The 27,530-nt window shown below is 35.6% G+C and overlaps 1 protein-coding gene and 1 non-coding gene across 4 annotated transcripts in view; one reads left to right on the top strand and one right to left on the bottom strand.

Annotated features, from left to right (window-relative positions):
- Nucleotides 1–27,530, bottom strand: part of SS18 (SS18 subunit of BAF chromatin remodeling complex) — a 93,915-nt gene that overhangs the window by 43,032 nt on the left and 23,353 nt on the right. For all 3 annotated transcript variants that reach the window (XR_009345790.1, XM_059139064.1, XM_059139065.1), the window contains exons 4-5: nucleotides 7,395–7,548; nucleotides 3,613–3,834 (exon numbers count right to left, since the gene is read on the bottom strand). Coding sequence is in view for 2 of the 3 variants with exons in the window: in XM_059139064.1 (XP_058995047.1) it covers nucleotides 3,613–3,834; nucleotides 7,395–7,548 (376 nt within the window). In the remaining variant the exon portion in view is untranslated. The remainder of the gene's footprint in view (nucleotides 1–3,612; nucleotides 3,835–7,394; nucleotides 7,549–27,530) is intronic.
- Nucleotides 4,174–4,280, top strand: LOC131811938 (U6 spliceosomal RNA). The gene has a single exon (XR_009346178.1). It is a non-coding gene; the product is annotated as a U6 spliceosomal RNA (small nuclear RNA).

Genomic DNA, 27,530 nt, shown 5'->3' with positions numbered 1-27,530 from the left:
CACAAGCAGGCAGAGAGGCAGGCAGAGAGAGAGGAAGGGAAGCAGGCTCTCTGCTCAGCAGAGAGCCTGATGCGGGGGTCAGTCCCAGGACCCAGGGATCATGACCTGAGCCGAAGGCAGAGGCTTTAACCCACTGAGCCACCCAGACGCCCCCATACTTGTATTTTAATACTAGTATACAATGTGCCTTATTATATTAGAGCTAACAGCATAAATTAACAAACTATTTCTTTTTGCTCTCTGAAACAATCAAAATGATAAATTATAAATGTATATCTATCCTTTGGATTAATTTCAATCAGACTCCTAAATTACAATGACAAGATTTTTCAATTATAATTTTATAAAATTAAATTTACAAAATTACAATTTTCCATTTCAAATTACAATGACAAATTACTCTTTCCCCCTTAATTTCATTTGTAAAGCTGAGAGAGAAAAAAGGGAACAGGGAGAGGGTAAAAAGAAAGCCACTTTAAAACTTTCTTTCATATTGTAGAATAAGTGCAGTGTTTTGTTTAAAAAACTACTACCACATCATCAGTTAAAGCTCCGAAATACGTTAAATAGTTAGTAACTATTAATATAATAATTAAATAATTGCCTTTTAATCATTCCTTTTTAAAACAAAATTAAAATTCTCTGGATTACTTTTTTTCTATTTTTCCTGTCACTTGACAGAAGTTTAGTGTAAGAAATCCCACAAATATTTCTTTTCCTTGACTAATTAACCCCTTTATTAAAAAATCGTAAGTAGCTTTAACAATTTTTCTAGTATCTCTTGATATAGAGATATGTACTTAGAAATATAGCCAAAATATTTCAATAGCCAAATATTTCAATACTTTGATTTTAACTCAAAGAATAGCTAGTAATATCTCAACAAACATTAAGAAAAACTTTCGAAAGTCAAAATGTTTCTGTTCATAGAATTTTAGTGTTTCCTAAGCATTTCTCAAGGAGGACTATTTAAAGCGTAGTCTCCTCTGGTTTACTTCCACCTATCTATCAAAACAGAAGATTCTGTTTATTTTATTTTGGGGGAGAGGGGCAGAGAGAGAGAGAGAGAGACAGAGAGAGGATCTTAAGGAGACTCCCTTCTGAGCACAGAGCCTAAGAACAGAAAACTTTTAATGTAAAACATGACCTTATTTTTAAAGCTATCTAAGAAAATATTTTTCTAAGATTTATTTTATTTATCTGAGAGCGAGAAAGCACGCATAAAGGTTTGAAGCAGAGAGAAATGCGAGCAGACTCTGTGCTGAGGGCCGAGTCCAGTAGGGGAAGAGGGGGGAATGCCTCGATCTTACAACCCTGATATCAGACCTGAGCTGAAACCAAGAGTCAGAGGCTTTTTAAAAAGCTCAACAAACTGGGCTATTCAGGTGCCCCCAAGAGAATGTTTTACATGAAGTGACTATTAAAACTTTAAATAAAACTCATATTAAAAAAAATTTTTTTTCATCCAATAGATATCATATAATTAACCTATCTTTACAAGGAACTCATAGGATTAAACAGTACGTACTGCTACAACCTCATAAAACTTTCTTTTTTGGCAACTAATTTTCTTTGGTGTTCTTTATATATGAAATTCCGAAATTTAACTGCAAAGTTTATTTGTCCTGAAGAGATTTTTTAAATACTGAAAAGTTCCCCACTGATTTCCATCCTCTTCTTTCTTGACAATAACTTGTTTCTTTAAATCAGAACCCTATACAGAAAATTGTTTATATGGAAAATGACTATTAAAAAATTCAGATTATGTAAACAAAGCAGAAAGTGCTATATTATAGTAAAAGGAAAAATTGTACATTACAAATAAAAAATGTGATATTTTTAAAAACAGTAAGTTTAGAATAAAATATTCCTATAAACAACCTCAGTTCCTTTCTCCAAAAAATTACTATTTTCTACATACACATTGCCATAGGCATAATTTTTGGTTCTTCAAATCTTATGATGTCATATGGACCCATTCTACAGCAACATGCATTCCTGTGCATACCCTACTGTCCATGATAGTTTTAAACTAGTGTACCCTCATTACTGTAGTTGCTGTGAGAATTATTACCAATTTTCTTGCTATCTCTCCCTTTAACCAAACTCTATAAAGAAATATCTGGACTCCCTTCTGACCTGGCACTGACTGGATCTTGCTGTTATTTTGAAACTTTAATTGCCCTAATTAAAAAAAAAAATCTATCATGGGTACTAAACAACTCTGAGGGAAAAAAATGGAGCAAGCACCAGTTTTGTGAATCTACATTGACAATTTTCTACTGTCTCTTTGTTTTCGGTGCATTTCATCAAAATTACAAAAAACTCTGTATTACTCTTTTTTAAGCATTAGAAAATATGATTTTATCAAAAATAATTATCAACAGATTAACCTTAACTACCTTTATCTGGGTGCACTTTAGTTGTTTTTCAAAATCAAAATCTAGAAAATTTTGTTGCATTAACCTCACATTTTGTAATGAAATAGCTTTAGGCTGGCAATATGCCAACTGTTTTAAAGGACAATTAGCAGAACAGAGCGCCACTTACTGGTTTTTAGTTATTATTCACAAGAATACTTAAAGAAGAAACATAACAATAATTTCATTCTCTGAGATTGGTAATAAACTTTAATAGACTTCACCCCATTCTAAGAATAGAAGAATACAGCAGCATCTCCACTGAACACTCTAAAAAACAAATTATGTTAAAATAACCTCTTAATGCTGAAATATAACATCAGAAAATTCATAAAAATCAAGGGAAATTCATAAAAATTAATATATCCTTTATAAGTAAAATAAACCATAGAGTAAAGGTTTTTTAAGGAGTTGAACTTGCAAAGATGAAATTATTATTTTCTCAATTTCCTTGCTCTAAACCAAATGTTTGGTTATTCATTTATTAGCTTAAAAAATTTTTCTTAAAAAACACCCAAGAATCTTAAACTGTCCAAAAGACATAAAGATAAATAAGCTTTAAGAGCTTAATTAAGCAAACTTCTAAATGTAAAAATAAAAAATTATTTTAAGCTAGTTTCAAACTCAATGTTCCTTTTTTATGGATATGATTATGGCTCGCTCAAACTTCTATTTTCATGAATCAGCTACCAACTTGAAAAAAAAAAATTTTCTTTTCAAAGACTAACACAGCATTCCAGTCAAAAATGACATCAGGGGTTGGAGCAGCTGGGTGGCTCAGTTGGTTCAATGTCTGCCTTTGGCTCAGGTCAGGATCTCAGGGTCCTGAGATGAGGCAGAGTCTGGCTCCTGCTGAGCTGGAAGTCTGCCTGCTCTTCCCTCCTTATCGTGCTCTCCCAAATAAATAAAATATTCTTTTAAAAAAATGAATGACATCAGGGGCACCTAAGTGGCTCAGTCATTTAAGGGTCTAACTTCAGCTGCGGTCATGATCTCAGGGTCCTGGGATCAAGCCCTGCCTGAAGCCCCACTTGGAACCCCGTGTGTGGGGCTCTCTGCCCAACAGGGAGTCTGCTTGTCCCTCTGCCCCTCCCTCTGCTCATGCTCACTCTCAATCTCTCAAATAAATAAAATCTTTAATGAAAAAAAGAAAAAAAAACCTTTAAAAAAAAATGACATCAAGCTTATTTACCTTGGTTTGGCTGCATATTCATATTTGGTCTGGGGCCATAGCTTCCTATTGGTTGCCCTTGACTCATCGTCATTTGATTCTGTACTGGCATGCTCTGTGATGATGGCACAGAATGGTTGTAACCTCCCATGGATCCATGGCTACTTGAAGGCATGTTCATGGAACTGTTTGTCATATTGAGTTGATTGGGTCCAGGTCCCTGAATAGGCATATGGTTAGGCCCTTTGAAGAAAAGTGGTCAAAATCAAATACGAAAGTTAATGGTCTATTAAACTTTGTTCTATTAAAAAAGTACTTTAAAAGCTTTTAATCTTTTTGCATACCATAATAATAATACTAAACAATAACTTGAGTATTTAATCAATAGCAAACGAAGTAAATGCTTTCTATGAACGATAGCAAATATAGTGAAGTAGACGCTATTCCCATTTTATAGATTTAAGGAACTGATGCTTTTAGAAGCCAGCAACATTCTGGGGGGGAAAAACAGGAATGATAAAGGAATAGCTTTATAAGAGAGCAAAATGTATAAAAGAGAAGTAATTAAAAGTATACAGTATTGTGCTCGCTTTGGCAGCACATATACTAAAATTGGAACGATACAGAGATGATTAGCATGGCCCCTGCGCAAGGATGACACGCAAATTCATGAAGCGTTCCATATTAAAAAAAAAAAAGTATACAGTATTAGCACATAAATGAATTAACAGATTAATGGGCCCAGAGTAGAGTCTAAAAACACACTGAAATTTCTAATTTTGTAGAAATTAAGTGGTGAAATTAAGTATTAGTAGGCAAAAGAAAGACAATTCAGTATGTAGTGTGACCACTGAGTAGCCATCTAGAAAACAGTCTACCACATTCCTTCTACCTAAAATAGTTCCAGATGAATAAAAAATTAAATACTACAAAAGAAAAAAGAAAAAGGAAAAAAAATCTTAAAGGGGAATTTCAAAAAGGAGAACTTTTTAAAATGATCTTGAAGCAGAAGGGTCTTCTTACATGCCAGAAAACCCAGAGCCCTGAAAGACTGCTAAACTAGACTACATAAAAATAAAAAATTAAATATGACCACGCCAGACCAAATGAAAACAATATAGTAATAGTAAAAAGTGGGAAAAAGTTATTAACAAGACCTATCACAGACTGAACTAATTATTTAACATAAAAAATAAGTAAAAGACCACCAGCAATAAAAGAAATGGCAAGGGACATGAATAATCGATTCATACAAAACTACCAGAGGGACATATATGAGAGGACTGCTTGCTTCACTTATAATAAAAAGGCCAATTAAAACCATGAGACCCTTTTTTCATCTTTCAGATTCCAAAAACCCAAAGTTTTGATCTATGAAGAAAAGTAATTTCAGACACTGTTGAGGTATATAAGTATACAAATAAGTACTATTTTTATGTAGAGCAATTTGGCAATAACTACCACATTTTAAAATGCATGTACCTTTAACACAACAACTGCAGTTCTATAAATATAAGGCCTTTATGTGTACACATGCATGAATGCAAAACTGTGTATGTGTGTTTATTTACTTACTAATATACTTTTATTTTACAAGCATATTCACAAAGCATAATTTTTAATATCAGAAGACTAGAAATAACCTGTATTTCCATCATAAGGAACTGTTCAAATAAATTAGGAGCATCCATGAGAAAGAATGAAATACAGTCACCCAAAGCATGAGGGAGCTCTTCATGTATTGAGTGGTCTCTCCAAAATGGTCTCTAAGATCTATCTTTAAGAAGGAAAAAATACCATATATAATACTACATGATGTATGTTACCACTTGTGATTTTTTTTTTTAAAAGAATAAGACAAAAGAAAAAAGAGTGTTATGCATATGTTCTGGATACAGAGAATATCTCTTGAAGGATAACTAGAACCGATGACTCTCTGGAATGAAGTATCTGGAGGCAGGGGCTATATACCCTTTGGTACCTTTTGACTTTGGTACCACAGGTTTATTATTGTCTAATTTTTTTTTAATCTGTTAAATGTCTTAAAAAAGGAACATGAGATTGTGGTTATTTGACCAAGATCAAGGAGCACATAAGTACCTCTATAACTTAGATTAGAAAATATTAAAACAAAACTTAAATAGGTTATTAAAAGCCTAGATACAAATTCATGTGCATACAAAAGCTGGCAAAACTCTATGAAGGAGTATATTAAATAAAGGAAACAAAGTAACTGGACTTCAATTTCTCCTACACCTACGTAGAACTCTTTTATTAGAGAATTGTTTTGGAAGCTCTACAGTGTTCTAGACAACGCAGGTCATCACTAGTTGAAAATCTCTGGTTTATAAAGAATGTAACTACTCCAGATGGCTGTATACAAAAACCCAAATGTCATGTTAACAATAATTACATTGCCATTCAAGTGCTTCTTTGGCCTTAAGCTTTAATTTTACACAGAGAAGTTAAGTCAAAATTCTAATTAACAGTACCACCTAAAAAGTCACAAAACTCTTAACTTGCTAACATGCACTAGCACTACCCTTCTGGTTCAAAAAAACAACAGGTCCTGATGAGTTAAATGTGAATTCAGCAAGAAGCATCCTCCTGACTACAACCTAACAAGTAGTTACATCTTTATTCCCAGCCCCACACAGGGTGTGGGTTGGGGGGAGGGTGGCCATGGATTATGGCAAGCCTCAGAAGGAAACAAGATAGCCACCAAAACAGTGCCAACCTCCTACATGAATCACACATCAGTCTTCTATGAACGAGACTACCTGGCTTCTTTTGCTCCGTGCTCTCCTTTACCTCATTTCCTGTACCCATTGTCTCTGAACACCAATGTTACCATCCAACACAATCAGCTATCCTACGGATGCTAATTACTAATTTTAAAAAATGAACTGCGTTGTTATTCTAATTTATTTTCATTATTCCTATTTGTATAATACTTCCTTGCAGTTAATGAAAATAGCCTTTGTTTTTAGAAAGTACAAATATTCTCATAGTAAATGCAGAAAACAACCCACCAAAAATTATGGGTATGGGTTGTAGCTATTGTTACAAAAACAAAATAGTTTAAAGATACTTTTCAGATTAAAAATTCAAACCAGCAAAAGGTAACTAATTAAGCATCCAATGACCTAGAAGAGATTCTAAGTGACTCCAAACTTAAAATGGATAAGTAGTAAAGAGAATATCTCATTATATAAAACATCTGACATTATTTTTCTTCTTTTAAGTCTGCTTTAATATCAATTTGCATATATATTATGCTATAAGCATATGTATTCATAAAAATCTATACGCAGCTTCAATAGTATCAATGAGGAAATACTAAATATATTAGCATTTTACAGATTTTTTTTCTTTTCCCCACGTGTTTTTTTCAGCAATACTGTTTCTGGGACCAATACATTTTTAAGTAAATACAAAACCCAAGGAAATGTTATAGTATCTTTATAATCCATAAAGAAATTTTAATTCTTAAGTCATGGCACAATGTCTTTTTCCAAAAAGCTTCTAAAGCCAGCTGTATTGCATAGTTTCAGACAGACTAAATTTAGCCAGTTCTGTTCATCAGAGGAATGCTGTGTGTCAGCTACATCAAAGCCCAAGGGCAGCCTGATAAACACTGAATACAGGTCACGTAGCTCTGTAGCTAACAAACTCTAAGAGAGCTTGTACTCCGGGGCATTCAAAGCAGTTTTGTCATCAACAATCTAGTATCCCTTGAGCCCCCATGTCGTTTCAGTTGCTAAGCAACTCTGGTGTTAATGTCTTAGAGGAGAAAAACTTACCAGGCATCTGGCCGTTCATCTGGTTCTGCATGTGTGGTGCAGGAGGACCCCCACCTACCATTCCATCTGAAGGCATGTTGTGAGAGCGTGGAGGTGGGGGAGGGCCACTCTGATTCATCCCTCCAGGACCCATAGGCATATTCTGTGTGGGTGGCTGAAAGAAGACAGTTTAGTAAAACAAGAGAAACGACTAATATATTAAAGATGCATATAACAGTTGCATATATTATTAAACTGAATAGAAACAAAAACAAAAATGCATTTCAACTTATTCTAATGCATTTTAATCATGGACTAATTATTTACATCAAATTTAGTATACCCCAAAACTTATCTTAGTATGAAGATATCATCTGACTGCCTCAAACCAAAAGAACACCACCAATTAAACTATATTTTACTTTAAAAATTCTCAATAGTAAAAATAAATTCTTTAAATTCTTATAAATTCACATTTATCTATATATAAGGATTTTTAATGTGTCCACTGTAGTTAAATTATGTTTTGAAACTTAAGTCTCCTTTCATAATTAATATATTTAGATATATTTACTTTAATATTGGATTTTACCTAGAAAGATGCAATAACAAAAAACTATAAAAAGGACCAGAAGCCCCAAAACGTAATATACTTTGTAATACTGTTCGAGGGGGAAATAAAGTAATTTTGGCAAGGGAATGTTTTAAACCACGAAGACTCAGTTCAGTCCAACATTTTTGTGCCGACGACTCCTATAGATCAGAAACATTACTGATGGCCTCCAAGGGTACAGAGACAGCTGCCTCAAAAGGATGCCTTTGGCAAATTTCCTAATGAAAGTGTGAAGAAAATCACTGACTAACCTTGAGAGTTCACAAAAGGGCGAAAGGAAAAACACAGATACAGGGTGGTCTGCAACACCTGGCTCCCTTCTTAGGGGTATTTTGGTGAAGAAAGCAAATGGTTAGTTGCTTTCCAAATCCCCATTTTTAAGTCTTAGAGGAGAAGGAGCTATATTCTTTACACATCTATTTCTGCCTTCTTTCTCTATTTCTCCATGTTCTGAAAACATAACATCTACTCCTATAACTTTAGTCATTCTCTTCCTCCCACATTTTTACATGCCTAGTTAGCTAGCATTTCTGTACCATCCAGATTTTGTGAACACAATCCTCTCTGGCACCCTTAACAGATAAACACTATCTTTTAACCATCACATGTGAATACTCAAATCCCAACCATTTAATAATCACTAACATTTATACAAATAACCAAGTTCTATTCTAATAGCAACCACTTAAAATTCATACTCTTAGAGCACCTGAGTGGCTTAGTTGGTTAAATGTCTGCCTTTGGCTCAGGTCATGAACCCAGGGTCCCAGGATTGAGCCCCATGCTGCGTTCCCTGCTCAGCAAAGAGTCTGCTTCTCCCTCTCTCTCTGCTTCTCCCCACAGCTCATGTTCACTCTCTTTAATACATAAACAATAAAATCTTAAAAATAAATAAATAAAACTCAGCGTCTTGGTTTCTTCACTACTAAATCCAGGAAATAATTGCTCTTTTATTAAATATTTCCTCTTTAATTCTCATTTTAAATTTTTTATCCACTTTGGATTCTATAAACAATTAATGACTATTCAGTTTTTTAAAATAAATTACCAAACATCAACTTCCTGTCACATATCTTACTATGAAATGATACTTTACTATCCTTGAAACACAGTGGACTGTGACCCTCTCATTTGAAAATAAAAATCCTTCTATATTCTTGTCCAAATTTTCTGCTGAAAATTTATGTTCTCACTCTCAAAAGATATCAGTTTCTTCATTTTCTTGTGATGTACTTAATGAAACATCAGTATTCACGACTCCCATGATAATAGAGTAGCTTATATCAAACTAACCATGATAAAAGTTGTAACATCTGGACAAATGTAAAAACTATTTGAAGACACTGAAGAGCAATATAGGCAAGAGAAGCAGGAGAGGCTACAACTCTTAAGAGAAGGGAAGCACCAAAGATCAGCTCCACAATCTCCTTTGCTTCGTCCTTGACTTTGCTGTATTAGAGGAAAAGAGCCCAAGCAGAAGTGGCAGCACTACTGGACTGAGAAGAAGACAGAGTTCTGGGCTATCAGAAAGATAGAAACAAAAGAACAAAGTCCCAGAGTGGAAGAATCACAAAAAAGACAAAAATTCAAGAAAACTAGCATAAAACAGCAGTTAAGAGAGTAAAGAGCTGAGTGGAGTATTTCAGCTTCTGCCCAATGCTGGAGAAACAAAGACTGGATGGAGTGTAGTCTCTACCAAGCCAGAAAGGCCTTCAAAAATAACTCTAGCCCTCTGCTGAGACTTCAGAAGGACTCTCCTTAGATTAAGGTCAAAATGGAAATATCAGCCCTAACAAACCTTAGAGTCAACATTCAACACTCAAGGTAATCTAGTGCTTCACCTTCCAAAGGAAAACTTAACTCTCTTTGGAGGAAAATAACACCATGTAGAGCCTCTACAATTGTTCATTCATAAGTCCAGCACTTGATGAAAAATTATAAAGCATTCTAAAAAATAAGAATGAACAGCCAACACTCATTAGGATGGCTATAATAATTTAAGAAAGAAAAAAAACTACAAAAAAGTAACAAGGGCTGGCAAGAATGTGGGGAAAATGGAACTCTTATACATGCTGGCAAGACTGTAAGGCGTGCAGCCACTTTGGAAAACAATTTGGTAGTTCCTCAAAAAGTTAAACATAGAATTACCATATGACAGAGCAATTCCACTTCTAGTATAGACCCAAGAGAACTGAAGATAAGCATTCACACAAAACTTACACAAAAATGTTCACAGCAGTATTAACCATCATAGCCAAAAAACAGAAAAAATTCAGAATGTCCATCAACTGATGAATAAACAAAAATATCCTATAACTGAATATTATTCAGTCATCAAATGAAATGAAGTACTGATACATAATCCAACACAGATTAATCTTTTCTTTTTAAAAATTTTATTTATTTGTGGGGCGCCTGGGTAGCTCAGTGGGTTAAAGCCTCTGCCTTGGGCTCAGGTCATGATCCCAGGGTCCTGGGATGGAGCCCCGCATCGGGCTCTCTGCTCAGCAGGGAGCCTGCTTTCCTTCCTCTCTCTCTGACTTCCTCTCTGCCTACTTGTGATCTGTCTGCTAAATAAATAAATAAAATCTTTTTTTTAAAAATTTTATTTATTTGTGAGAAAGAGAGAGAGTAAACACGCACAAGCAAGGGGATGGGGCAGAGGGAGAGGGAGAAGCAGGCTCCCCACTGAGCAGGGAGCCCAACATGGGGCTTAATCCCAGGACCCTGAGATCCTGACCCAAGCAAAAGGCAGATACTTAACCAACTGAGCCACCCAGGTGCCCCAACAGTTCCCAATTCTATTACGAGGTCACCAAATTCTGATACCAAAACCTAACAAGCACATTATTAGAAAATCTACAAGCCAAACTTTCTCAAGAACATAGACACAAGGGCGCCTGGGTGGCTCAGTGGGTTAAGCCGCTGCCTTCGGCTCAGGTCATGATCTCAGGGTCCTGGGATCGAGTCCCGCATCGGGCTCTCTGCTCAGCAGGGAGCCTGCTTCCTCCCCTCTCTCTCTCTGCTTGCCTCTCTGCCTGCCTACTTGTGATCGCTCTCTGTAAAATAAATAAATAAAAATCTTAAAAAAAAAAAAAAGAACACAGACACAAAAACACAAACAAAATTTTAGCAAACTGAATCCAGACTATATTAAAAAGATGATGCATCCTATAACCACACAACCAAAGATGTTAATTCTAAGAATGAGAACTGGTATGACTTTTGGAAAGCAATCACTGTAATTCACCAAACTACCAAAATAAAATCCACATAATATCTCAATATACAAAGGAAAAGTATTTGACAAAATTTAACACCTACTCATAATACAAACGTTTAAAAATTTAAAGATAAATCCTTAATCTAATAAATCTAATTTATAAAAAAACTTACAGCTAATAACATCTTACTGATAAAATATTGGACTCTTTTTCCTTGCTTTCAGAAATAAGACAAGAATATCCATTAACACCATATCTATTTATCATAATAAATAAACCCATAGACAAATCAATAGTATTAAGAATGGAAATAAAACACAAAAGTAAAAAAAAAAAAGAAGATTGGAAAAGATACATAACTGTCATTATTCACGTATGACATAATTGAATGCACAGAATACCAAGAGAATCTATAAAAAATTATTTGAATAAGATAACTGGATAGAAGATTAATATATAAAAATCAACTGTATTTCTATATATTTTCAAAAAATAACTAAAAAGTGAACTTTTAAAAATAAGAGTATATATAATCGCATAAAAAATGAATAACTAGAAATAAATCTAATAAGATGTGCAATACTTCTACATTGCAACGCCGTTGAAAGAAATGAGAATTTACTAAATGGAGGGATATACCATTTTTATTGACTGAAGATACCAGTTTCCCTAATGCTGACCTAAAAATTCCATGAAATCACAGTCAAAAATCCCAGCAGGCTTTTTGAAGAAAATTCACAAGGTGATTCTAAAATTCATACAGAAATGCAGAAGAATTAGAATAGCCAGGACATTCTTGAAGAAAAAAACAAAAAACAACAACAAAAAAACCACCATTGCTCCATAATTGACATGTTGCTGGTGCAAAGATAGAGACCAACAGAACAGCAGTAAGAAACAGATCCACACATAGAGTCACCTTCCTTAAAACAACCTGTATTCAATGGGTAAAAATAGTATTTCCAACAAATGGTACTGTATCAATTGAATATTACGTGAACAAAAATGAACCTTGACTGCTAGACTCAGATCATTCACAAATTTAATTTGCAATGGATAATGGATAAAAACTTTTAGAAGAAAATACAAGCATATTTTCATGAACTTGATATAACAAACTATTTTTGAAACAACATGATCATGGACTTCATTTCAATTAGAAACTGTTCATATAAAGATGTTCAGATAAATATATAAAGAGAATAAAAACAATTTTCAAAACTAGAGAAAACAGTACAGTGAAGAAAACAATTAACAAAACTAAAAAGCAACTTACGGAATGGGAGAAGATATTTGCAAATGACATATCTGGTAAAGAATTACTGTCCAAAATACGTAAAGAACTTATAAATAAAACTGAACACCCAAGAACAAATAATCTAATTTAAAAATGGGCAGAAGACATGAACAGACATTTCTCCAAAGGAGATATACGGATGGTAAACAGACACATGAAAAGATGTTCAACATCACTCATCATCAGGGAAATACAAATCAAAACCATAATCTCACACCTGTCAGAATGGCTAAAATCAACAACACAAGAAACAATAGGAGTTGGAAAGGATGTGGGAAAAAAGATACCCTCTTGTACTACTGGTGGGAATGCAAACTAATACAGCCATTGTGGAAAACAGTATGGAAGTTGCTCAAAAAGTTATAATACAACTACCCTAACGATCCAGCAATCACACTACTGGGTATTTACCCAAAGAATACAAAAACACGAAATCAAATGCTGCTATACACATACATCCTGTTTATAGCAGCACTATTTGCAACAGTCAAGATCTGGAAGCAGCCCAAGTGTCCACTGATGAATGGCTGAAGATTCGTGTGTGTGTGTGTGTGTGTGTGTGTGTGTGATGGAATATTACAGAGATGGATGTATAATAATGGAATATTACAGAGATGTAATATAATATACTAGAGAGCATTAATGCTAAGGAAGATAAGTCAGAGAGAAAAATACCATATGATTTCACTCGTATGTGGAATTTAAGAAACAAAACAAATGAGCAAGGGAGAAAAAGAGAGCGAGAGAGAAAGACGAACCAAGAAATAGACTCTTAAATACAGGGAACACACTGATGGCTACCAGAGGCGAGGTAGGTAGGGGAATGGGTTAAATAGGTGACGGGGATTAAGGAGAGAACTTGTAATGAGGACTGGGTATTATACGGAACTGTGGAATCACACTGTACACCTGAAACTAATGTAATACTGGATGTTAAATGGGATTAAAATAAAAGCTTAAAAATGGTAGAAAATATTACATAGGCAACAAGAGATTTATATCTAGAATGTATAAAGAATTCCTACAAATCAATAAAAAAAAGACAACCCAATGTAAAAATGGACAGAAACAGGGTGCCAGAAATCTTTTGATCTGTATCTATATCTTAACTATAGTGGTGCTTACACAGATTTGTCAAAATTCATCTGTCTATACAATTAAAATAAGTGAATCTTATTTTATGCGAATTATACCTCAAATGACACTCCTTCAAGAAAGCCTTCCAGGACTATCAGAATCATGGGCACCATTATCTCCTGTGTCCTAGGTGCCCTTTCTTCATAGCACCTGCCACAACTGTCATTTAAAATGTTTGTGTAAAGGGGGTGCCAGGGTGTTTTGGTCTGTTAAGCATCTGCCTTCCATTTGCCTTTGGCTCAGGTCATGATTCCAGGGTCCTGGGATGGAGCCCTCCATCAGGCTCCCTGCTCAGCAGGGAGTCCGCTTCGTCCTCTGCCCCTCCCCTGACTAATTCTGTCCATCTCTTTCTCTCTTGCTAGCTCTCTCAAATAAATAAATAAAATCTTTAAAAGAAATAGAGGTACTCAACCAACAGTCACTAAATGAAAAAATTATTTTGAAATATAAGCAGCACTTCAAATTCAATTAGGGACCGATATTTTTGTGACAGCTTTTGTGTTCTTTATTGTCAAAACTGCTTATACTCTATACTCCACATCCCCATTTAGAAGTCTATCGGACATCTCAAACTTGAAATCTAAAACACTGAATCCGGGACATCTCCACCACCACCCCCTACCCAAATCCCTTTACCCGGCAGTCTCAGTTGATGGCAATTCCATCATTCTAGTTGCTCTCTGAAAATCACAGCATCATCCCTTCCATGTTTCTTATTCTTATCCTCTGCCTCCCACATTCAATTTTCAGCATATCCTTTAGACTCTACCTTTAAAATATACCTATAATTTGACCACTTTTTCCACCTCCTCCTCCTTCCATGCTGATACAAACCACCATCATGCCTCTCATGTTGATTACCTGCAATAGCCTTCTAACTGGATTCCCTGCTTCTATCCATGCTCCTCTATAATATATTTTCCACATGGTTATCAGAACAAGCTTACTGTCAGTTCACTCTTCTGTTCAGAATCCTCCAAGAGCTTCCAATTTCAAGGTAAAACTAAAGTCCCTAAAATAGCTTGCAAGATAGGATTTGTCCACACAACTCCCTTGCCTTATTCAGTTCTAGCCACAAATTTCATGTTGTTCCTTGAACAAGTTGGGAACAGACCTTTCCACTGCTTGTTTCCTCTGCCTAAAACATTCTTCTTCAAGTCTTTGCTCAATTGTCACCTTCTCAATGAAGTCCTCCAAACCACTCTACTTCATACTGCAAACTCCGTCCCCAACATGCAGCACTAATACATCTCTCCCTGCTGTTTTCCTTTTCCACAGTTCTTATCATATTTTAATAAGCTATACGATTTAATCATTTATTATACCTGCCTTGTTTGCTAGAATGTAAAACCCAAGAGAGCAGGAATATTCATCTGCTTTGGTAACTGATGTTCCAAAAAGTACCTATTGCCTGACATAGAGCTGGCACTTAATATTTAATAAATAAATGAACTCTCAAACTTAAATGATTTAGTATAAAAATAAAAATAATTCTGACTATAAAATTATCTCCAATGTTCCTTTAAAATATAAAAATATCACTGTAAAATATAATTTTTAGTTTAATAATAACCCTTCCTGTGTAATATCATTTGTGTAACTGTCATTAATACAGTTCCCCACAAGGAGGCACTAAAATGACACATAGGAGATGTAAAAACTTTTATGCAAAACAAAATATATATATATGTATGTATATACATACATACATATATATATATGAATGGCACTCCCAAAAGCTGACAGATGACCAATACATACACAAATGAAAGAGTCAACCAAGAATGGATCCAAAAGCATCATCATTACATTTGCCTTACTTCTTAGACCTATTGTCTTGCCAAAAATGAGTTCCATACACATCTGAAACAGTTCAGAAAGATCTTGATTCCTCACTAATTCCACCAGAAATGTTAGGATGCCATCATGGGTAGCCTTGAACTGATGAACTTACCAAATGATTTTGTCAATTTAATAATCTTAAAAAATAATAATCTCATCAGCTGTGTCATCTTCTCCCTAAGCTAATATATAATTTAGTCCTACTATATAAAACCTGACCAGTTGAATTTCTATAACTAGTAACATTTATACCTATTTTCACAGCATGATAATTCTCCAAATTTCCTAAGGAGTTAGGCTCCCAAATAATTCACTTACCAACAATAGTCCCCCCAGTTAGTAATTGGTTCACCGGAAATTCAACCTTTATTTTTTAAATAGCAAACACTCCCACCATAACAAATCCAACATCAGATTATCTCCACTATGAAAAGCTAAGTCTCTGTAACCCTAATGATGTGAATTACTAAGTAGTTGCTCCAGATCCATATAATGTTAGATAATGAAATAAATGCCTTCTTCCCAGACTAGGAGAATTCTCTGGAATATACTTCCAAAAACACAACTAATCCACTCCTAAAACATGGAGAGACAGGAATCGAAGCCTTTCTTATATTTGTAATAATACCATTAATTAAGAAACAGGAATATATGTAACTGTTTAATCTTGAATTTATTATTTTTACATCTATACCAATCTGGCTAAATTACAGAGTAATGTGTAATTATTACAAAAACAGAAACAATGCAACTAGGAATCATTGCTAAAAACTTTACATACATACCTCCAGAAACTTTTTAAAAATGTACACGCACACACACATACAGTTTTCAAAAGGAGGATCACACTACTACTGTGTGATTTCTTTTATTCTATAGTACAAATTATTCTTTATCGGCATATAATTCAATCTCATTTAAGAGTGTAAAATTCAACTATATAAGCTATAAAAAAATTTTTTTTGAAGATTTTATTTATTTGGGGCTCCTGGGTAGCTCAGTTGAAAAGTGTCTGCCTTCGCCTCAGGTCATGACCCCAGGGGTCCTGGGTTCGAGCCCCACATCAGGCTCCCTGCTCAGTGGGAAGCCTGCTTCTCCCACTCCCCCTGCTTGTGTTCCCTTTCTCGCTGTGTCTCTGTCAAAATAAATAAAATCATTTAAAAAAAAAGATTTTAATTAGTTGACAGAAGACAAATAATGAAAGCAGGAACACAAGCAGGGCGAGCCAGAGAGAGGGAGAAGCAGGCAAAGGATCATGACCTGAGGTGAAGGCAGATGGCTTAAGAACTGAGCCACCCAAAGGCCCCTAAGCTTTAAAACCTTTTAACCCACCTCAATACTAAGACTAGTTTCCTAGTTTGGTTTTGTTTTGCTAATATCAACAATGCTTAAATTAACAGTCCCATACAAATCCTTTTCTGTACTCATTCTGTGCAAATTAAGAGTGAATTACATAAATTTCCAACATTTAGGTTCTTTTCTTGCCACCCCCCCCTTTTTAACATGAAAAGGTACTCATCTGACACCTGACATCAAATGTCAGGGAAATGCAAATCAAAACTACAATGAAATATCTATAATGAGGAACCTACAATGAAGTATCTCACACTTGTGAGAATGGCTATTACCAAAAAGAAGTAAGTGTTGGTGAAAATACAAAGAAAAGGGAACCCTTACACATGCTTAGCAGGATTGTGCAACCACTATGGAAAACAGCACGGAATTTGGAAAACAGCACGGAATTTCCTGAAAAATTTTAAAAGAGAACTACTGTACGTCCCAGCAATTCCACTTATGGGTATTTATCTGAAGGAAATAAAGATACTCACTTGAAAAGATGCCTGCACCCCCATGTTTACTACAGCATCATAAGTGGGGCACCTGGGTGGCTCAGTCTGTTAAGCCTCTAACTCGGTTTTGACTCAGGTCAGGATCTCAGGGTTGTAGGATAAAGAGCCACCTGGGACTCTGTGCTCAGCATAGAGTCTGCTTGTCCCTTTCCCTCTGCTCCCACCCCCACCCAGTTAGGGTGCACAGCAACTAGAACTCTCATAACTTGCTGGTAAGAATACAAAACGGTACAGTCATCCTAGGAAAAAGTTCAGTAGCTTCATGTGGAATCCAAAATAGTCAAACACATAGAAGCAATGAGCAGAATGGTGGTTGCCAGGGGCCAAAAAGATCTAAGACTATGCAAGCATATTGTCACTCAGAGAAATTGGGACTTATCCCCTATTTATCAGGGTCACTGTCTGATAACAATGCACTGAGGGATTCTTCAAAATACTTGCTGCAGATGTCATAAAACCTCTGGTGGCTCAGTCAGCTAAGCGTCTGCCTTCGGCTCAGGCCACAATCCCAGAGGATGGGGACCGGCTCCTTGCTCAATGGGGAGTCCACTTCTCTCTCTGCCCCCACCCCTCCTGCTTGCTCTCCCTCTCTCAAAGAAATAAAATCTTGCTCTGGAGGCCACAGAGCTGTCCAAGCAGGCGCAAAGCTTGGTCTCCTGGTTTCTTTCCATCAAACAGCCAAGAAGACCACTAGTTGCCCCCCACCCCAGAACCCACCTCAGAGCTGCAGGTGGGGGCAGCCGAGCACATGGGCCTCTAGGGGCTCTGGCAGCGGCTGCATAAGCCAGGGTAGCCCCAGGGCGGAATGGGCAGGATGGGTTGAAAAGAGTGCCTGGGAAGCCTTCCAGCAGTGGTCCCCAGGCCCCAGGTTCATGCAGAGCAGGCTGGAAGCCTCCTGGCTCTGGCCACCACCCCTCCCCTCCAGGCCTCTCCTGGCACGTGTGGCCCCGCACCTGAGGGGTCATGGCACTCCCCCTTCAATATTTAGTTTCTTTTCTTTCTTAAGCCAAAGAAATGCCTCTTCTTAGATAAGTGAGCTAGATACATTATTTTCAATTATGACAAAGACAATCCTTAGGTTCCTTACTTAGTACACGTAGAAGCTACTGTCACAGATTTAATAATACAGTTCTGCCAAAAAAATGTATATACATACATGTACATAAATATTTATATTCCTTAAAATAAGATATAGCTAATCTCTTTACATATCTGGACTGAATTAGTACTTGAATTTCATATATACTGTCCAGCAAACAGTTAACATGATTTTTTTCTAGGATTCTGAAAAGACATGATAGGCAGTAATATTGGTAAATGTTCCCTGTAATAACTAATCTAGAGAAATGTACCCCCAAAAATCGATTCTCTACAAAATACAGAGTTACCTCCACTGTGAAACTTTTCCTAATACTCAACAGCAGAACTAATCACTTTTTCTACTATGTAAAATGTACTTTAAGCGTCCAGTACTTTTAAAATAACATGTATCACACTGTATTCTTACCATATGTTGTCTTTAATTTAAAGAACTTTAGGCATATAGAAAGTTTTATTTTATATTTCTAATAGAATAAAATCATTATCTTCCTTATAGTTTTCTCCTCTGTTTTCATTCTCAATTAAGTCTTCCATACCTCAAAATTGGATAAATAATTGATGCTTTAATCTATCTTAAATCTCATACCAACATAGACTTTAAGACATTTCATCACTTGTGGTCTTGCTTTTGTTTTTAATACCAAAAATGTTTTAATTAGACACCTCTCATTGTGCAGCACCACACTATGTACAAGAGGAAGACTTCAAAAGTAACTGAATAAATCACAGATGACTACTACATTTCTGACTTAGAAAACTCAGGGTTTATACAACTCACTGGAGATAGGAAATATAAAATTCAGCCTTGTGGGCTGTTTTTCTTCTAACAGCAAAGAAAAAACAGAAGGAGAGCTGAGGGAATGGTGTCCTGCTCACATTGTGCTGAGAGACCTGTGGAATATCCAAACGGATTATGTCTACTGGAAGCTGGATTCATGTTTCACACTCAGCCAAGAAGATGCACATTTGGGAGTCACTGAGTAGAGGTGGAATCTGAAGTCAGGAATATAAGAAACCAGGAGTATGGATGAAATTTCCCAGAAAGAATGTATATGGTAAAAGGATGTTCAAGAACAGAACATGAGCAATTGATGGGCACGTTAAAGATAAGAAGCGGAACAGCTAGAAAGGTAAAAAGAAAACTACCAGAGAAGTAAAACAACAAAGTTTTAAAGGAGGAAAAAAATTAACATCATACTGATTAAAAATATATATTATCAGGTGCCTGGGTGGCTCAGTGGGTTAAGCCTCTGCCTTCGGTTCAGGTCATGATCTTGGGGTCCTGGGATTGAGGCCTGCATCAGGCTCTCTGCTCAGCAGGGAGCCTACTTCCTCTTCTCTCTCTCTGTCTGCCTCTCTGCCTATTTGTGATCTCTGTCAAATAAATAAAATCTTAAAAAAAAAACATATTATCATGTTTATCAAACACTCAGAACTTAGAAATTCTTAAAATGATGGCAATATTTAGGAAAGTTCTTTCCATACTTCTAAGAATGTAAACACTTTCATTTTTATAAAAAATGTAATTTAAAAAACACAACAATGGATGGCAAGGTTCCACCTGCACAGAAAATGGGAAAGTATGTATTTATAGTGGGTCTTATTACATAATCCAAAACAGAGATGGAAGTGGGGTTCCCGATGACCTTTTGTAGTTTTTGATGTTCTAACCATATCAAAGTACTACCTATGCGGAATGTGAAGGTAAAATTTATAAATGAAATCTACTCTGCTAATCTGTAAGATGTTCCACAGCTCTAAGCATGTTTTCTTTCACTTCAGGGGGATCAAATCTATAAGCAGTGAATCCTGTAATACCAAATTTTAGTCAATAATTTACCTTAACAGATGCTTTATCAGCACTGCATCTAAAGACTACGCATATACATTAAAAAATATATATGTAAAAAAAATAAAGACCACATGTTATTACTGTTACTAAATTTTGTGTAATGAAAGGCTAATCAAGTGCTGCAAAAGATTGCTGAGAACACAGAGTGTGTATCACCAAAAAAATGCAACTTAGGAAATATAAAACATAAGACTACTGTACTTCCTCTAAATCAATTTTTATTAATAGCCCAGACTTTTATTCTTTATAAAGAACACCTAATAAGCAAAAATTATCTTCAATAAGCTCAAAATTCAAGAAGTATTATCTAATTAAACTGGGGAATTTTTCAACTTTTTTTCTTAGGAATTCAAAAAAAATTTAATACTCAATGAATTAAGTGAAAAGCAGGATAAGCAATTCCTATTAGCCTTCAACCTTCCTTTGAAATTAAGAGACAATCTCAGGAAATGTCACTGTCAGTCAAGTCTCCAAACTCTCTCCCTTACCCTTCATGTGTATTTAGTAATTGAGTCCTGCTAGTCTTACTTCAAATACTCCTGAATAGGACTTCTTGCTTTCTTTATACTTACTAATTATGTACTGCCTTCATCTTCATTGCCATCAGTGTTTCCTATGTACATCCTCCATGCTGGATACCATGAATTGTTTTATTTAATCCTCATAATGACATTATAGAATAAGTATTATCTTTCCCATATTATAAAAATGATTCATGGTACAAAACATCAAATGACATTGCTAGTATCAAAACAGCAATATTTCTTTAATTTACATATCCTCAGAATGTCACTGAATACTTCATTTAAAAAGCATGGAAATATAAGGTCCTCAATTCCTAGACGCACATTAGAATCACCTGAGAAGCTTTTAAAATATCCAGCCAAGGTAGAGAAACACTAGACTGGTTTTTTTAGGTTTTTTCCAAGTTTTTTCCAGCTCTAAAATTTTGAATTGTTTACTATTTCCAGATTGTATGTCTTCAAATGAACTACAATAGAAAGACTCTTTACTCCCCCAAGTTTTTCCCAAATAAAAATTAAATTAGTAAAAACTTTTCTTGGGGGGGCACCTCAGTGGCTCAGTTAGTTAAGCATCATGATCTCAGTGTCCTGGTATCAAGTCCCCAGTATCTTAGTATCAAATCCCCAGTCTGAATCCCTGTTCATTGGGGAGTATGCTTTCCCTCTGCCCCTTCCCCCTGCTAGTGCACTCTGTCTCTCTATCAAATAAATAAATAATCTTTAAAAAAAAAAAAAAAAACTTTTCTTGGGGCACCTGGTTGGTGCAATTGGTTGAGTGTCCAACTCTTGGTTTTGGCTCAGGTCAAGGTCTCAATGTCCTGTGTTCAGCATGGAGTCTGCTAGAGACTCTCTCTCTCCCTCTCCCTCTGCCCCTCCCACTCATGCACATGTGTGCTCACTTGCTCTTTCCCTCTAAAATTAATAAATAAATCTTTCTAAAATAAATAAATAAATAACTTTTTAAATTTGAACTGTTCTCTTATAATTCTTTCCTAAACCAATGGGATCACTTTGTATACACACTAATACTGCCAGATGACAAAAATAAATAAATAAACAAATAAATATTTGGCTAAAACTTAAAAATGTAATTTCTTCAATGTATGTTTGAGAAGGAAAGACTTACATATAACATAGTCATATTTTCTAATGGCAAAATGTTCCTAGTTTCTATATGAAAATAATTGTGTCAATGGTTCATGCTATTTCAGAAAGTAAAAGCAATGCTGAAAACTACTATTCAAATGATCTTCCAAGGTTTACCAAGAAAAACAGGGCCCCATGTGCATATACCAAGGGAGCTAAAGTAGTGTACATTTTCTTTTCTTTTCTTTTTTTAATTTATGTGACAGAGACAGTGAGAGAGGGAACACAAGCAGAGGCAGTGGGAGAGGGAGAAGCAGGCTTCCCACTGAGCAGGGAGCCCAAGGTGGGACCCACTGACCCCAGGGAGCCCAATGTGGGACCCAAGGACCCCAGGACCTGAGCTGAAGGCAGATGCTTAATGTTTGAGACACCCTTGAGCCCCTGGTGCACATTTCCAATTACATCAGCTTTTTATAACTATTTGGTCTCTTTCCACACCACCTTTGCTGGTTATACTTCTTGTATATATGCCTGCCTATAGACCATACTTCCCCATTTCTGATTTACTGTGTCCTAGCTACAGGCTTAAAATTAAAGAAACAAACTTGCTAAAATATGTATAAGGTTAAAAATATAATGAACTTATAATGCTTTTGAATTAAGAATACATAGGGACCCAAACAAAAAAAAAATAATAAAATGCCTAAGTGTTAATGCACTGGCTTTGTAAGTTATTTTTTTTTCCTTATAGATTGTTTTCCATCTATTCCTGGTTTTTGAATTCTTGACTTTGTTTCAAACAGGAGAAGCTTGCTAAATGTAGCCTAGTTCCAGATACATGAAATAGTACTTTAAATACCTAATTCCACTTTGGCGGGGGGAAATGAAACAAACTGAAAGTTAAACCTACATATAATCCTATTTCCAATTCTCACAACTAGTTAAATGAAGTGAAAAACTCCATTCTGGAAAACTTTTTTTAACCCAAAACACACAGTTCATTCTCAGGATCAAAATTCCTCAAACTGTACTTACTAACTAGCATGCTGTCCCTTCTGGCAGACTGGCTGTATTTATTATGTACTAATACTCTAGTTTTCCCAAATCTCCAATCCAACTGCTTTCCTTCTAGCTGATTCTTTTCCCCCTCTAAATCCCCACTTTTCTTTACTGGTTCAATTCTCTCTTATTCCTCCTACTGTGAGGATATATTTATTCCAATTTTTTCAAAAACTCCTCCTCCTTTAATTCAACGTCTCAAGCAACTTGACTTCCAAAAGGCTCATATTTTTAAATGAAAATATGGGCATGTATTCCAAATTAAACCTTGACCAACATTAGGAGGCAAAAATTTTATTTCAAAATATACAAGTGGCAGCTTTTATATTCATTAGTAAAATGTGATATAAAATGGTGACCTCATATTAAAACAGTGAAATAATGGTAAATGGGTAGTAATGAAATTTATCTCTTTCCTTTATGATGGTTCTTTTTTTTTTTTTTTAAAGATTTTATTTATGTATTTGACAGAGAGAAATCACAAGTAGATGGAGAGGCAGGCAGAGAGAGAGAGGGAAGCAGGCTCCCCGTTAAGCAGAGAGCATGATGCAGGGCTCCATCTCTGGACCCTGAGATCATGACCTGAGCAGAAGGCAGAGGCTTTTACCCACTGAGCCACCCAGGTGCCCTGATAAGCTAAATTCTTAACCTACCACTCTAACTTATACTTTAGTCCCCAAACTATAAGCAGATCCAGTCATATAACGTTTTTTAAAAATTAACACCTAAGTACAAGAATAATGCTAGACCAAGAAAACAACCAAAAATGATTAAGGCATTCATTTCCATATCAACATAAGAGAACAATCAAGACACTGTAGGTTTTAAAATTCAGATTCAAACTCTATGAAGACCTAGCTAACTTCTACCTGGATACACCAACTTAAGAGCAAATTGATCAGGATTTTATATTCTTTCCATTCTAGTAGTAACAAGACATGATAGCATAATGCACAAACTACTTTCAGTAAGGCAAGTGTTCAAATTCCATGCCTACCATTTACCAACTATGAGTCCCTGAGCATGTTAGTTAACCTATCTGAGACTCTATTTCCTCAACTATAGAATGAGCTAGTATCTTAAAGGCTTCTGAGGATGAAATACTGAAAGGAGTCAATGCATAGTAGTCATTCTGCAAGTGTCTGTTCTCTCACCAAAGAAAGAGTTTTATGTGAGAATCCAAAGTAACTAATATTCTCTTAGTTATTCCACGGACAGCAAAACAGAATACAATTCTAACATTTGAAAGAATCATCTAAGGTAATGGCAAACTAGGACATTCAAACAACTTTTCACTGAGGACAACCAAAAAAGTACAACGAATATTTTAAAAATATGTTTAAAGAGGGGCACCTGGGTGGCTCAGTGGGTTAAAGCCTCTGCTTTTGGCTCAGGTCATGATCCCAGGGTCCTGGGATCAAGCCCCACATTGGGTTCTCTGTTCAGCGGGGAACCTGCTTCCTCCCCTCTCTCTCTGCCTGCCTCTCTGCCTACTTGTGATCTCCCTCTCCCTCTGTTAAATAAATAAAATCTTAAAAAAAAAAAAAAGAAAAAGAAAAAAGAAAATCCAGAGAGGTGGGCCCAAACTTGGGGGGTGGGGAGGCATAATATTTGCTATGGACATGTTAGCCAGTCTATAAAGCCAGCAGATAATTTCTCAAAACTGATAAAAGACATCAATTCACAGATTTCAGCAATCTCAACACACACCAAGAAGGATAAATCAAAGAACTCCACACACATACGGCGGATACAGCAAGATTTCAAGAAAAAGACTTCAGAAAGCAAAAAACAGATTACCATCAAAATAGTAATCAACAACTATATATTCTAATAGATACAAGCTAGAAATCTGTCCCGGCAAAAATATTCTGTAACGACAATGGTGAAATTGAGGCATTTTCAGATCACCAAAAAATGAACAAACCTGTCCTAAAGAAAATACTAAAATATGTTCTTAAGGGAGTGAAAAGAAAATGATCTGAGAAAAAAGACTGTAAATGAAGAGAGAAATTAAAAGCATCAGAAATGATAACAACGATAAGTCTAACAAATATTAAGAAAAAATCATTTGTGGGTGGCCTGGGTAGCTCAGTCAGTTAAGCATCTGCCTTCAGCTCAGCTCAAGATCCTGGGATGGAGCCCCACATCTCCCTCGCCCACTTGCCCTGCTTGTGTTCCCTCTCTTGCTGCATCTCTCTCTTGTGTCAAATAAATCTTAAAATCATTTGTGAGTAAACATGTAAAGATTTAAAATGCATGACAATAAATCAATCATTGAGAAATGAATAGAAATAAAAGTATCCACGGGTCCATGAATTGTCTGAGATGCATATTACAAACAGTATAGTACCACTGAAAGAATATTAATTTTATAAGTACATAATTTCCAAACTAGAAGAGAAAAAAAGGAATAAAAAAATTAAGAGAAGGCAAAAAAGAACAGAAGAAAGGAATATACAACAGATGAGACAAACAGAAAGTACACTGTATGATGGTAACTTTACAGTGATTACATTCAATATTCCAATTAAAAGACTACTACACTAGATTTTTTTTAAAAATCTACATGCCGTTCATATCTCTAACATAAGGGAATGGAAAGGTGACTATAGCATGCAAACACTAAAGACCAACTGAGTTACTCTAGTATCAGGTAATTAAACATTACGACCAAATAAATGCATTATTACACACAGAGAGGAGAATACTTTATAAATGACAATGTTACAAAAAACCAGAGCTGTAATATTCTAAAATATGTATGTACTTACTAACAATGCCTCAAAATGTGATATTAAGCAAAAACTTGGAAAAGTTACAAGGAAAAAGAGACAATCCCTATATTTTAAATATACATCTCTCAGTAAATGATAGAACAAAGCGGTTAATAAACACCAGTAAAGCTATAGGGGATTCAAGCAAGATCATCACACTTGATCCAGTAAACATCTACAGGCATTCAGGTGCTAAAAAATACATATTCTTTGTAAGTATACGTAGAACATCAGTAAAAAGTGACCATATGTTGTAACATAAAACAAATCTCCAAGAATTCCAGAGAACTAAATCATATAAAATGTTATGTAACCACATGCAATAAAGGCAGAAAACATTAATTAAAAAATAACAAAATTCCCATATGTTTGGAAACTAAAAAGTGTGCTTATCAACCCATGTATAAAGAAAATTTAACACTGGAAATTAGAAAATATTTGGAACTGAATAAATATGAATATACTACATATCAGAATTGTGACTAGGGAGAAATTTATTCCCTTAAATGCATATATTAGCATTAAAAAATGAAAACTTTGATAAAGTAGGCATTCATCTCAAAACTCAGAAAAAGAGGGACGCCTGGGTGGCTCAGTGGGTTAAAGCCTGGGCCTTCGGCTCAGGTCATGGTCCCAGGGTTCTGGGATGGAGCCCCGCACTGGGCTCTCCACTCAGCGGGGAGCCTGCTTCCTCCTCTCTCTCTCTGCCTGCCTCTCTGCCTGCTTGTGATCTCTGTCTGTCAAATAAATAAATAAATAAAATCTTCAAAAAAAAGCTCAGAAAAAGAACAGCAAAACATAACAAAAGAAAGTAAAAGGAAATAATAAAAACAAGATCAGAAGCTAATCACACTCAAAAACATGCAAAAGAGCATTAGTTCACAAAATGTGGTCCTCCAGACTCTTTTAGAGTCCAAAAGGTCAAACTACTTCCATAACAATACTTTTATACCATGTTGGAATTTAAAACAATGGTGCAAAAGAAAGAAAGTGGGTGTAACTGCAAAAGCCTTGGCATGAATCCAGGCACCAAACTCTACAGTAAATCGTATTATTGATTGCCAGACAAGTAGTTTAAAAAAAAATTTTTTTCACTTAAGAATGTCCTTGATGGGGGCACCTGGGTGGCTCAGTGGGTTGAGCCGCTGCCTTCGGCTCAGGTCATGATCTCAGGGTCCTGGGGTCGAGTCCCGCGTCGGGCTCTCTGCTCAGCAGGGAGCCTGCTTCCCCTCTCTCTCTCTGTCTGCCTCTCTGTCTACTTGTGATTTCTCTCTATCAAATAAATAAAATCTTTAAAAAAAAAAAAAAAAAAAAAAAAAAAAAAAAAGAATGTCCTTGATGAAACAGTAAAAACTACTCAGTTAAATATTCTGGGACAAAATGAGAAAATAATAAATATATCTGTTGCATATCAAAGTATGATAAAAGTACTCTGTGACTGAGTTTTCTTGGAACACCACTTTTAACTGAAAGAACAATTGATAGACAAACTATACTTATCCAGACTTGGGTATCTGGCAGACAGTGGCTCAAAAATGAACACAGTAAGCCTGGAAAAAAACTAACAGCATTTGCTGCCTATGATTAAACTTGACTTTTCAGGCAAGAACTGGGAATTTGGCAAACTTATATCTACTGTCTTGAGTTTGACAGCATCCTAATACTTAACTTCTAATGAGACTAGTGGCAATTTCAACAAATGTGGTTTTTGGTACCATACAATGAAATATGTCAATATTTAGGGATGTACATAACTCAATGCACTTAATACTTTCCAAATGACCAAAGCATGTTA

The sequence above is a fragment of the Mustela lutreola genome, chromosome 11 (assembly GCF_030435805.1).
Source record: "Mustela lutreola isolate mMusLut2 chromosome 11, mMusLut2.pri, whole genome shotgun sequence".
In the NCBI taxonomy this organism is placed as follows: domain Eukaryota; kingdom Metazoa; phylum Chordata; class Mammalia; order Carnivora; family Mustelidae; genus Mustela; species Mustela lutreola.
This window is presented reverse-complemented; position numbering and strand designations above follow the sequence as displayed.